Source organism: Hippocampus zosterae, chromosome 12 (assembly GCF_025434085.1).
Source record: "Hippocampus zosterae strain Florida chromosome 12, ASM2543408v3, whole genome shotgun sequence".
Classification (NCBI taxonomy): domain Eukaryota; kingdom Metazoa; phylum Chordata; class Actinopteri; order Syngnathiformes; family Syngnathidae; genus Hippocampus; species Hippocampus zosterae.
Window position 1 is genome coordinate 7,608,486 of NC_067462.1, and position 13,359 is coordinate 7,621,844.

Consider the following 13,359-nt stretch of genomic DNA (forward strand, 5'->3'; position numbering starts at 1 on the left):
AGAACGAAGCCAACACTGATAAAAACGATGATACGGTGTCAATATATGATAGCTTAATTGAAAGAAATGATAGTTTAGTTGACACAATTACTCGAGATTTACACTTTGCCCTATTTTGCCGACTACATGAGTGCTATGCAATGCCAATACATACATTGATGAAACGATGGGTAGACGGGACTAAGTAAACCACATCTTAATGGCAGTCGATAAGATACATACATACTTGAGCACACTTTTTTGCGATGTCTGTCTGTGGTGGATGCTTTTCTTCTGCGTTTTTTTGTTGTTGCTGAATTTAAACTTTTAGCTGGTATTCGAAAACTTTCGATTGCATCGCAAAGTGAACACGTTCAGTCGCGTGTACGATGACGTCACTGTAAACACGGGATCTGTTTTTTTTTAAGGTAAATAAAAATACATTTGGGACGTTCTGTATCGGTAAACTGTATTTAGATTAGGAACATGTTGGCAACCGTTTTTTTTTGGCAAGTCATATTTATTGTGTCAAATTTGCAAATCAACAAGCACATTTTTGGTTCAGAATGAGTCGTGTTGAAAATGGACGGATTCCAACCAGATGTTGGTAGGTACTGAGACTACAATATAGAGAAGTCAACTTAAATCCACCAGAATTAATAATAACAACAAAAAAAGTCAAAAGTGTCAACCATATCTTTATTCCAGGCAAAATCCCTCATTTGCTACAGACGGGCTTGCAAAGTAGTTAAGAGGAAAACCAAAAACATTTTTTTCTTCTTTTTTAAGAAAAACGTCTGAAAACCCGTTATACATCATAATACAAACAGTGCTGCAGAAGGGTGCGCTGCCGCACGCACACGCACACAGGTGCGCACATCCACCCACCTCTGGCACACCTTGCCAGAGGTGGGTGGATGCTCGGAGATGTCAGCATTTTGAATGCCTGCTGCGCTTGTGCTGATGGACTTCAGAAGAAGCGGCCTTGACATTCAAGAAATAGGCTGGTGAGAAACAACCATTTGAGACGGAGGCCTGTTTGTTCCATTTTCAAGTTATTTGGTCAGTTCACCCACTACAATCGTCTTAGAAAAATAACTTGTGAGGAAGTCTAACAGTATAAACCCCCCATGCCCGGAGCTGATGTACAACAGATCATTTTTGGGTGAACACAGACCTGTACCACAAAGTGCAGTGTGTGTACTGATAAATCTCGACTGAACCTTTTGGTAAACTTGAACCCACATTCGAACAGTTAAAATAGAATCTTCTTTCAGGGATATACAAAACTAGCAAAGGAAACATGCACAAAACATCCTAATCGACAACACTGGAACGCCATTTTAGTGAAAAGTAATGAAAGATATTTGAAATATAGATTACTGTATACGAACAATGCTTCGCACCGGGTCATGGATTTTTTTTTTCTTCTTCATGCTTTCAAATTCACAAGGGGATGAAAGCACAATGTGAGTGGAACTGGAAGTGAAAATATATAACTACTATTTCTCAAATGTCCAAAAAATAAAGGAGAAATTCATTGTAGATGATAGCAATGTACCCTACTGGACCTCGTTTGGATTTTTCTTGATGAACTTCATGACAAACGTTCATGAAAGAACAATTAAATTTAGAAGTGAAAGTTAAAATTTAAAAAACTTTTCCCTTTGAATACAAAGAAAGTAGAAATGGATTGTAGACACCCACAAGGTAGCCGCAGACAACAGGTTTTTTTTCATGCTTTCCAATGGGCAAGTAGATGAGAGCACAAATTAGTTACAGCGGGTAAATTACAGTTTCATCCACCCTTTGAGAAAAAAAAATGTTATAAAGTTGCAACAACTGAAGGTGAAAAGAGTTTTTGGCACACGTTGAAACCTCCAAACGCAATTTTAAAAATAAATCACAAAATGTGAACGTGTGGCGTACAACCAAATCCTGACTAGGTATCCAAAATTATGACCCCAATATTTAAGCAGAGGAGCATGTCAAATACTGGATACAATATGGCAACAGCACAGTGAGTGTCAATGAGGTCAGGGTGTTGAGTCCCAAAATCAAAACAGACTATGTGTGTCTCAGCTTGTATCAAATCTTTCCAATAAGAACTACTGTTTGTGTGTGTGTGTATTAAATCTATACCCGTTGGCAGATGGTGATGCATATAAAAAATTAACTGTGTTCTTGAGAAGCAAAAGAGATTGAACCGGAATAAGCTACATTCGTCAGCTGGATAACATAACGGACAAATTGGTTTGACATTCTGTTGGGTTGATTGTGATGTCGCCTGTTCAAGTCTTCCTGCTGAGTACGATATACACCGTCAAGTGTCAAGTTACTGTACATCCATTCATGAGTTGTGACGGCCAACAAGACAGGGGAACAAGAGGAACACGTACTTGGCAGTCTTTCAGACCCGACCATTAGTTTCTGCATAACATACAAAGAGCGCGAAATCATTTCGGAAATAAAAGCCGGTCACTTGAAGAGCATGTATAATCGTCAAGGTGCTACAAAGGAGTATTGGGGCCACAGCAACACGGAAAAAAGTCAGCATTTTATGATCATTAAGTGGTAGTATTACAAAAGTAAGGTTATTTATGAAAAAAAGGAGACAAGGAGTCATAACTTTACTTAATGACTCAAAAAGGGTTGTAATCGTACACCCAAAAAGTCGTAACATGTGCAGTGTGGTGATTGCTAGCACTAAATGGCAATTCCCACAATGCAATGCAGATTTGTCAAGGTCTGAGTGTCCCACGAGCATGCAAAAGACTGTTACTAAACCAAAGGAAGTGCTTATTTTAGTTTAATTTTTTTTTTCATAAACTTGGTCATTTGAAAATAGAGGTTCCGCTGTATTTATTGATTTTTTTGCAATGATATGATTTGTTGTCACATGATTCTTGTTATTTCCTGTGGAACTTTTCGGTGTAGCCCTCATACTCCTCAGTGCCACATGATCGACACAGTACAAGAAAAAAATTCGGCCCCGGGTACACATCACCATGCAGAGAGTTGAGACACGCAAGGACACAGAGGCCAGATGGAATCGTGAATATAAGTGTCCCGTAAAAACTACCGTAAGCGGGCATGTATTGAATTAAGGCTGGGTGGCGACAATACTGCCTTCTCTCTTATTTTTTCCTTTCCCAGTAGGATGAGGTGTGTGTGGCGAGAGAGCGGGATTGGTTAATGTGTGTGTAAGGCTTTGTAATAATACGCCACTTCCTCTCTTTTTTTCCTTTTTTTTAACACCTTTGGCTCCTAGCCTGCTGCTGTGTGGTTTACCTGTAAGGCAAAGGTGTGTCACGTAGAAAACAAACAGTGCAGGCATCTTCATGCACGCAGGCATACATACATACACACCTAAAAGGCCGAGCTGGACGACAGCCCTTACCTGGCCTCATAGTGAACATACACATATATACATAGAAATTTTGACACAAAATAATATGAAGACGTCATTGTACAGATAGGCTGGACTGTAACTTCCAATTGTTCTTTGTTGATGTCGTCAGAAAAGCAAAAGAATGAACATGAGATGTTTGGACAATACTGTCAATGAACGGGTATTCACGAGCCCAGAAGTGCACACGGTGAGCTTTGTGTGTTGTATAAATTCTCACCCTTTAGATGAAGATGGCCGCCCACACATCCCATGAGACTCCATTCTGCAAACGCTCACCCTAAAGTTTGGGCTTCAGACTGACGTTTCTGGCCCCGGAGCATAGTAGGCAATCCCCGCCCCGGAAAGCCTGAACATGCACGGGCTGAGGGACCGCAGGTCTGCCCTCCCCCCTTCTGCCAAGTGCGCCAAGAGTTTTTGCGGAAGGGGTTCGGAGGCACGGAGCGACAGCGTCTCCATGGCGCCGAGCTGCAGCTGAGAGGAGGCGACGCTTGCGCCTTTGTAGGAGTGGTGCGAGGACAACTTGGTCACGTCGCTATCCTGCAGAGACAAACACGACACCATTTTGAAAACATAAGTCAAGTCAAGTCAACAGTATTTATAGAGCACTTTCAAACAGCCATCGCTGCATACAAAGTGCTGTACATGGAGCGATTTAACATACACAATAAACAGTAAGACGAAATGGTAATAAAGGCGGTAGAAAGCACCAAGCAGTAAAATCATGCTGAGTCGAACGCCAAAGAATACAAGTGGGTTTTGAGGAGGGCTTTAAAGATGGGCAACGAGGAGGCTTGCCGAATGTTCAGTGGGACGTCATTCCAGAGAGACATAATCCCATTCAGAAAGACCTCTTCTCTGAAAGATTCTCCCAATGCCAAAGTAGCATTACTAATAGAAATAAAAGCGCAAACGTCGAATCATATCAAGTTTTCAGTTTGTTATAATTGACGAATTTCATCAACAGTAATTTTGATCATCCAAACTGGAGTTCCACTTGCAATTCCATCTTCTAACACCAGATGGCGTTACTTTTCCTCATAGAACAAGAACGCTTCCGCCCTTTCCCAATTATAAAAAAAAAAAATCTTTGGATGGGTGATTTAAAACATTATTGAAGGGAAATTTAAAAAATAGAGCAACTTGGGGAAAAAAATCCACCAATTAATTAATTTTTTAGTGACGATGATAATCATCGAGAAAAAAATTCCTGCCATTGGAGCAGTTGAAGTGAAACCAAGTAAACAAATTTAAAAATTAAGTCACATGTATTTAAATGTTCACCAGTAAACATACTGCACAGAAATAAAATGTGTATGTATGTATTTTCGGTTTCCAAGTTTCTCTTCTTTTCTTCAAAAATATTCAAATGTTAGTTTACCATACTTTAATTCTGTACAACTGATGTACTGTACATGTCTGAATTAAGTAAATACAAAGAACTAAAAGATTTTTTTCAGTGTGGTAACATTTCAGACCCTGGAAATAAACAGGGAAGCAATAAAAGGGAAGCATGCATATAAATAGTCAAGAGAAGGGATTCAGAGCAGAGGAACATTACATTATTCAGGTTTCCCAAACTTCGGCATGGTGTGGACTTCGATTTGTTCGCCAATTGCCTTTAACTGATTCCCATCTATTGTGTGCTATAGATCAATCATTCCCTAGTGTGCCATGACAGATCATCAGGGGTGCGATTTCACTTACCGGTAATTTGTCAAAAAATGTATATTAAAATACTGTACGGGTATGTTCATTGATCTATGCTAGGCAAAACAAATAAATGTTTTCCCATGCGAAAAAAGTTTGGGAAGCCCTGCATTATACAATAGGCAGGCAAGGAGGAGGAATCAGCTGCACCTATCGCATTGCAATTAGGTGATGCTGGGAGACGGCGTAAGAAGAGTGTGCTTTTTTTCTTTTTTTTTCCAGCATGCATACAGGATTTGAGGCCTTGAAAAGAGTCACCTGCGCTTCTTGCTCCTCCTTCGTCTGTTTGGCTCAATCAGAAACTCATTCTGCTGGATGACTGAGAAAGCATGAAGATGGTGGAGGGCTCCACGGTAAGGCACGGGCAAGGTGTGGACTGTTGGGTTACCATGGGTTGCGGGGGTGCACGGGGCATTGGCATTGGTGATGGTGAAGACATGGAGGGAGGAGGACAGGAATGAAATTTGCGTCAAAGGGAAGAATGGGGGGGACGATAGTGGAGGGTGGAAATGTGATTATGGTGGTTCATTAGAAATGAAAAGAAGAAGCAGAGCAGGAAAAAGAATCTGTTAGTGCTTCCATTCATCGCCTGCCCCCAATTCATGATCCAGTGTGCTTCAAAGAAGGCTAAACTACTAGTGAGGAATTAGCAAAAAGAAGTCACTGAATTCACAGTTTCTCTTTATATTTTAGTCAAGGGAATCTAATCGGTTCAAAGCAGCATGTCATTCTTCTCAAGTGGAGGCTGGTCAATGTACATTTTCAGGAGAAATAAGATGTTGAGGCACTGGGATTTACGAGCTAGTAGCTAGCGGGCTAAGCGTATGCCTTGATAAACATTTAAACTAGCAGATGAACTAGCTAACTATCAAAATGTATTTTAAGTGGAACAAAAAATATTATCAGTATAGAAAACAACATCTGCCAATTAAAATATTCACAAAAGCCACCAAGACGTTATCAATCAAGCTGCTAGATAGCTATGCTAATTAGAGTCAGCTAAACTAGTAAGAAACTGAAGTAGCCACACATTAAAATGTTATTGTTTTTAAATGGAGATTTTTTTGTAAAATGAATAATTCATTTATGCAACAGAGCATTTTGTAAATGCTGGGACAGGAAAACCCTTGTCAATCAAAAATATTGACAAAAGCCATCAAGAAATCAATGAGCTAGCTCGAAGAAAGCTAAGTCTATGCTAATCAAAAACAGGGAAACCAGTTCCGACATATACAGTATAGATAGATACTGTATATAGATAGATTTTAATTATTTTTAGAAGGAGAAAATGCATGTTGCCCGATGGACGTTACTTTGCCCATGGCTGGATTAGCTACTGTTAAGTCTCTATGACAATACAATTTTACTCTCGAGGGAAACAGTGATAGATCAACATCAATTTCTTCAAGGTCTCACCTGAGCACGCTCTGTAGCTGTGGGGCACATAGCCCTGCAGAGGACCTTCTTGATGACATCAGGAAGCAGACTGACTGTGATAAGCAGGATGATGCTAAGCCAGGCCGGCCCGCTGGATAACATTTGCATGAAGACATAATACATCCTCTGGTAGTTGAGAAAGGGCCTATGCGACGTGAAGAGACGGATGAGGTTAGATTTTCGAATGATGCACGGATTGACGTTGTAGTTGTTGGAGCATGAAAATACGAATCAAACTTTACCAAATGATGCCACCCCAGAGAAGAGAGAAGATCACGTAGAAAAGTAGAGAGCCCCAGATGACAAAATGATTGATCCATGTCCAGTGGTGCGTGTCCAAGGCGAGCTAGACAAACGCAACATATACAGAGTGTGTCCTGTAATCACTCTCGAAATTATCTGTATCAATGGCTTTGCCTTCAGGCACAACGGTCATGTGCAGTCTATCATCCACTTTTCATAAGCAGAACATTGAAAGTGCAGCCGTGATAGGATACAATACCTTAAGTGTCACGGTGAACACCAGCACTGTGAAAACAAGAGTCCCAAAGGTCCAGTTGCCAAACATCTGCAAAAGAAAAGGAAGGAGAAGACAATTGGTTTGACAATTGAGCACATGACACGATTCCAATGATTGATTAGTGAAAATTTTGTCTTATCTTCCTACACATTAGTGACAATGATTAGAAGCTCAGTAAAAAAAATGGGGTAGGACCATTCATGTTTGGCTTAGCGTTATTATTTTTTACTTTGACATCTATACAGTGGGAAACCTAATTTCAATCGAAATGTGGTGGAAAATGCCTCAAGAGTGGTGCAAACTTGATTCAAACCATCATCTTGACTAGCCTTCTTGTGTGCTTTAGTTTAGTTTGTCCTTTTTCTTTGGCTGTGTGTGTGTGTGTAGTGATACTACAAAAGGTACTGATGATGGCAAAGAGAAAAACGTTGTTAATAGTAGAAACCAATATGGGCAGTGCTGCAACCCAGGAAAGGTTCTGCTCAGTACAATACAGTACGAGCAAAAAAATCCCAAATTGAACCTATTGTGGCACAGGAATAGGTGCAATATGAAGCCTATTGTTTTATTTTCCAATGTATTTATTGGTTTTGAAGTTTCATGAACAAAGCAGAACGTGAGAAAAAAATATAACACATCCACACACGCACAATCATTCACACTCTGCAGATTTGCACCATGTAATACAGTACATTTACCTGCAGTACATGTCCCTTCACATATGCCTTTCCACACACATGAACTTTACAGTTAAAATAATGTCGGTTACACACTGTACAAAAATCAATTTGACCAAGACATGGAAGATAAATAATAATGGCTAGCATGAAAATGACCACAGAAGCTTGCCAGGAAACTGCACGTATGAATTCCAAAGAGACCTATAAAAGACCACAAGGTGACCGTGTCTCTCGGAAAAAAACACCCTCATGTTCCCTTTGCATGAGGCACACTCACGGGGTGAGTAGATTTACTTTCAGTTTCATTTCACAGTGGTTATCTTCTGTTTCCAGTTCATAAAGGCTTTATGATCAAAACAGTTTGAATTGATTCACCGGACAGGTGGAAAATTTGTTTTGAAATGAGAACCACCGGGGAGTCAATGGGTTCAAGATTAGAGATTCCTCTGTCAAATATTTTCATTGAAAATGATATTTCTTCGTGCAGTCCTCGTGGCTAAGCAAAGATTATTTGTGCACCTGAATGGACACAAACAGACAAATACAAAGACGCATTTTGATAAGGCAATGTCAGATCATATGCTTAGGTGTTATTCTATTTGCTACCACGTCAAAACACGGATCATGTGAGGAAGCATGTTCATGGAAGGATGGCGCACCGGGAAATGACACGCTGAAACGAAGATGGGACTGAAAACTAAAAAAGGGGGGTGTGAGCGCAAACAGTGGGGAGGAGGAGAACGACAGACAGGCTTACCATCTGCGTGTTGGTGGTCATGAGCTGGAGGAGGCGACAGAGGAAGAGGAGCAAAATAACGAGAGGAAGCAGAGAGAAAGGGGGAAGAAAAGAGAAAATAATTCAAGACAAAAAGGTCAAATGAATGAATGTTTCAACTGAAAAAAAAGAAGACCAAAGGCAATCAAAAAGCAAATACAAATTAATAATATAGAGAGATAGGCTACTGTCATATGAATGGAAATCTCCTGTCTATCTCGGCCCCTCTGCCGCACGGATAAGGCGTCGCTGTATTGTGAGAAATTCCCTACCTCAAATGGGTCAGAATTCAAAATAAATGACACATGTTCATATTAGTTATAATAAAGGAAATTGTCATGGTGTTTCTTTCTTTTAATGGCTCTCAGTGATGAGGTCGGGCATCGAAGGCCATTTATGCAGGGAAATACGGTATTTCTAGACACCTTTGCTTTCAAAGAGGCTCACCTGGCCATTGCTGGTGAAGGTGGTGTTGTCAAACAGGAAGTAGGCACCGAAGAAGAAGACGATGGCGTCAAACACGCCCAGGCATGTCCAGTACAGGAAGACTGGCCAGCGGAGGAGGGAGTTCTTGGCGATGTCCCTGAGTTAAAGAAGGTTGTGGCATCAAAACTGGACAAATAGTTCACGAAAATGAAGTACAGCTGCACGATATGATGACATCCAATACCGAACTTACACTTAATACAGTAAAAATGTTCTCCAACGAAACCTACATGGGTGAAAATACCCCCTAGTGTGAAAAAAATTTCATGCATGAAAGCCATTCCCACTTTTCTGCTCCTCCTACGACGAAAAGCCACCCTGTTCCGTTATACGAAATCGTTTTCTCTGTTCTTGCCTCACGATGAAATTCACTACAACGAAAACAAGCCTTCCACAAAAGTCTAATCCATCCTCAGCAAGCTACAGCGACCTCTGCTGCTTCGTTCGGAAACGCCAACAGCAACCACCACACTGGTTTCCACATGCACAGTAGTCCAGGAAGCATTTGTTATTGTTAGTTTCAGACGCAGCACGAACGTTACATTGCTAAAATTGCTACGAGACGGACCTTTGCAGACCAAGGAGTTAAGAAAAAAAAAACATTCATGCTTGAAGACAGGATAAAAGTAATAAAAATGAAACATGGAGGAAGCAAATTAAAAGACATTATTCAAGAAATTGATGCATAATGTCGTACATTCTGCAATTTTTTACCATTTTTTTCTCTCTACCCTGGCAATATGAAGTGTCAAATAAGTGGAATAAAAATAAAGAGTACACACGTTTTTGTTGTTGTTGTGTCTGTGTTTGTGTATGTGTTTACATCTGAGATAAAATTTGCTACAGTGAAAAGCCCCCTGTTGTGAAAAATTTCTTGCTGCAAACATGATTTCGTTGTACAGGAGTTTCACTGTCCTGCCTTTATATAATTGACACTCTCAGGAACAAGATATTGTGGTTGTAGTTGCACCTGTACAAGGAGGGTTCTCGTTTAAGCGTTTCCATGGTGACATGCTTCTCCACCAGACTGTAGAGGAGGATGGGCAGTGACGTGAAGCTGATGTTGTACAAGGTCAAATAGGCCGTGTCGTACAGAGGCTGCCGTGGGACAGAGCACAGCACAGTTTAGTGCTCGAAAGGCTCTCATCATTTTTATGTAGCTAGGAGGTGCCATTTTGAACAGATGAGAGTCAGGAACCCAAAGAGCTCTCGGCTAAATTCATGCGCACATAACATCTGTTCGTTACATGATGAGCAAATTGCCAGGGCCATTAAAGGCTCATTTCTGGTAGTGCACCATGAACGGAGCTGACTTGACAAGTGAAATACTTTACCTGCTGGGAGAAGCCGCAGAAGAACTGATACAGGAACTGCGGGAAGATGAAGCATACATTCTGCAAAGATTGAAAACAGTACGCATGAGGATCCACACACGTCTACGGTGTCCTAAAAAGCCAACTGAGTGGGAAGTGAAAAATGAAATGGACTGTCAAAAAATGACTCAGAGCTTGCTACGGAACACACCCACGCTGATCATCACGGTAGGTTTAAACTCGGCTACCTTGTAGAAGAAGTACTGGACGAGCTCGGCGATGCGAATGTAGTAGTAGTGGCCGTGAACCAGCAGCATTTTCTTCAAATGTTTGAATTTGGGGATGGCGTAGTCGCTGTTCCTGGCAGCCTGGCGACCCTCTTTGCCCATTATCCCTACAAGGACGCACAAACCAGTGAAAAATGATCCAAATGCACTTTATTTGCTTGTTTTTTTACACTGTAGAACGAAATTATTTTATACACCGATCAGGTAGGGCTGGATGATTATGGAATTTTTTTTTTTTTACCCCCGCTAAAAATCGCGATTGCGATGTACCGATAATATGCAATTCTTTTTTTCCAAGGTCCTTTTCAGTGATATAAATCTTTTTTATTAACGAATATGCAATTAAATAATTTTTATGGCCTCAATATCAGTAATGAAAGAGCAATAACAATTTTGGCTGTCTTCATTTTCATTCCTAAAATCGGAAGATGCAATCCATGGCCACATACAGGCATATTTATCGTCAAGATATGGGACAACTGAGGCAGGGCGGTTCCATTTTCAATTAATTTCACCGCAGGATGTGTTTAGGTTGATCACCACTCGGCCGCGCCGGTGCGCAAACATCAATGACATGTCAATCGAAGTCAGCACTTTAATTTTACTTTACATTAGCGGCACACAACAGACTGCCGTGGTGGCTCACACATGAAAGGTCGTCTATGAGCACAGACATATTTATCAGCCACACATTTGCACATCATGATGGCCGCCCAAAATCCACCACACACACACATTTTTTTTTCTTCTTAACTGACATTGGCAAACATTTTTTTTTTGTGATTGCATTGAGCAGCTATGTAAAACTGCAATGAATAACACTGCGATCTCAATGTTTTTTTTAAATTGCAAAATATTTTCTAGTACATCAGGTCTAGTAGTGTTAGAGGAGTAAAATGAGCTCACCGATGCCCACGTGTGCTTCTAAAATCATGCTGACATCATTGGCTCCATCGCCAACAGCCAGGGTAATTGGGCGCTCCTTGGAGGCCTTGATCAGCTTCACGATCTGATAAAGTGAATAATTCCACTGGCTCAAATACGCTGCCTGCCATATGACCCCGCGGTGTGCGATTGGACGTCGCTTACCTGCGCCTTCTGCAGCGGCGCCATGCGACAGCACAGCACAGCGCTGCAGTTGCGACAGATCTCCAGGAAGATCTCGCGGTAGCTGCCGTGGCTGGCGCCGCCGTCCTGCTTGGACGTGAGGACGGCCGACAGCGTGGCCCCGTCGATGATCAGACCGAAATCCAGGCAGTCGACAGACAACCTGAAGGGACATTTTAATATCGATCAACTGAGATTGCTTCATTATATTTCGTCCATACGAAGACATTAAGGCTGATTTTGGAGTGACGCTGTCAGAAAGGTATTAAAATAACTATTGTGGTTGGAGTTTGAAATCATTTAGCACGGTACAGAGAGGTTCCAATCTTTCGCACCTATGTTTTATGTAGAGCTTTGCTGCCATCTTGTGGTATCTGTAGGCAATTGTCAACCTTTTCAGGGGCGCATTAATTGCTCACAGTTCATGACAGGGCTTGCTCCCTCTGTCTACAGACTCACAGCGAGGAAACAAGTAAACAGGAACAGGAAAAGGGATGTGTCGGGCAAGAGTCTTTAAAATGTGTTTCTTGAGAGTATTTATTTACAATGCAGTCGTACACCACTGAAAACCACAACCACAGTAAGAAATCGTAAACAAGCACCTCTCTGACAATGTCAATGAAAACGGAGAATTTATGGCCCTCACCCAGAAATGGATCTCTGCCTGAGAACGGTCCTGTTGAGCTCAAAAAGAACATCGTGCAGACTCTGCTCTTCCGTGCGCTTCTTGGTCAGCTCCAGGATCTGAGTGCTGCGGCGGAAGAGTTTGCTGGCATAGCAGGTGGCCGCCGCCGTCTCCATTTTGTCGCCAGTCAGAACCCAAACTTTCATTCCCGCTTTGTGCAGCGATTCAATGGTGTCTGACGCCTTCTCCTGGAGCCTGCGCATCGATAAGTCAATAAATGCCACCGCCTCCAGCAAAGGGGGGGGGGGGGGTAGTGGCTGTTAAAGCATTTATCAAAACTCAAATCAATCCATAAGCGAGTGGCGCTAACTTATCAATGTGCGACTGCCCAATGTACCAGACCATCTCCAGTTGATCTATTTGGAGGTCAAACCATCAGGCCACCAATTGATCAGCTTGAGAGCTGCTTGATAATCAATACACTCTGTCTTGTCCCAGAAAGAAACTGGGACGACACTGAGAGAGTTTGAAACTCGACAAGGCCAAACAATTTTCATTTGCCCAAAGGCAAGTGACCAGCCATGTTTTGTTTTGTTTTGTTTTTTCTTCCCCCACTGAGTCATGCTAACATGATTAACTTCATGATGCATGACGCTTCATGACGCATTTTCTCTTGCGCTCGTCCAACCAACCTGTCCTCCACCGCCGTGGCACCCAGGAGCACAAAGTCTCTTTCGATGACATCATAAGCCTCAGCCAGTCTCTGCTCTCTCTCCTGCAGGGCCAGCTTAGCATCTGTCAGATGCCGACACGCCTCTTGGTACTCGGACTCCGACAGCCTCTTGTATGCCACGCACAGCGTTCGCAGGCCCTCCTGTTCCCATGGCGACAAATGAATGAGCCCATTAGCCGCTCAGGGACTCTCGTTGATGCTATGCCTTCAGAATCATTCAAATTGCACATTCAAGAATGAATCTACACAACTGCACTCTTTAGCCAGACTGTGGTTGAAAAAAAGGCATATTCGTGGT

The 13,359-nt window shown here is 41.8% G+C and overlaps 2 protein-coding genes across 5 annotated transcripts in view; one reads left to right on the top strand and one right to left on the bottom strand.

Annotated features, from left to right (window-relative positions):
- LOC127611595 (importin subunit alpha-4) overlaps positions 1 to 13,359 on the top strand; it is a 167,955-nt gene that overhangs the window by 71,488 nt on the left and 83,108 nt on the right. The window lies entirely within an intron of this gene.
- LOC127611578 (phospholipid-transporting ATPase IH-like) overlaps positions 658 to 13,359 on the bottom strand; it is a 35,196-nt gene continuing 22,494 nt past the window's right edge. For 2 of the 4 annotated variants that reach the window (XM_052082231.1, XM_052082229.1), the window contains 14 exons: positions 13,021 to 13,202; positions 12,350 to 12,583; positions 11,686 to 11,866; positions 11,503 to 11,605; positions 10,558 to 10,703; positions 10,331 to 10,390; positions 9,967 to 10,094; positions 8,958 to 9,093; positions 8,493 to 8,516; positions 7,038 to 7,103; positions 6,778 to 6,881; positions 6,515 to 6,680; positions 5,357 to 5,474; positions 658 to 3,928 (listed from right to left, as the gene is read on the bottom strand). In XM_052082231.1, the coding sequence (XP_051938191.1) occupies positions 5,394 to 5,474; positions 6,515 to 6,680; positions 6,778 to 6,881; positions 7,038 to 7,103; positions 8,493 to 8,516; positions 8,958 to 9,093; positions 9,967 to 10,094; positions 10,331 to 10,390; positions 10,558 to 10,703; positions 11,503 to 11,605; positions 11,686 to 11,866; positions 12,350 to 12,583; positions 13,021 to 13,202 (1,611 nt within the window). In that variant the 3' untranslated portion in view covers positions 658 to 3,928; positions 5,357 to 5,393. The remainder of the gene's footprint in view (positions 3,929 to 5,356; positions 5,475 to 6,514; positions 6,681 to 6,777; positions 6,882 to 7,037; positions 7,104 to 8,492; positions 8,517 to 8,957; positions 9,094 to 9,966; positions 10,095 to 10,330; positions 10,391 to 10,557; positions 10,704 to 11,502; positions 11,606 to 11,685; positions 11,867 to 12,349; positions 12,584 to 13,020; positions 13,203 to 13,359) is intronic. The other 2 variants (XM_052082232.1, XM_052082230.1) reach the window with 1 other exon arrangement.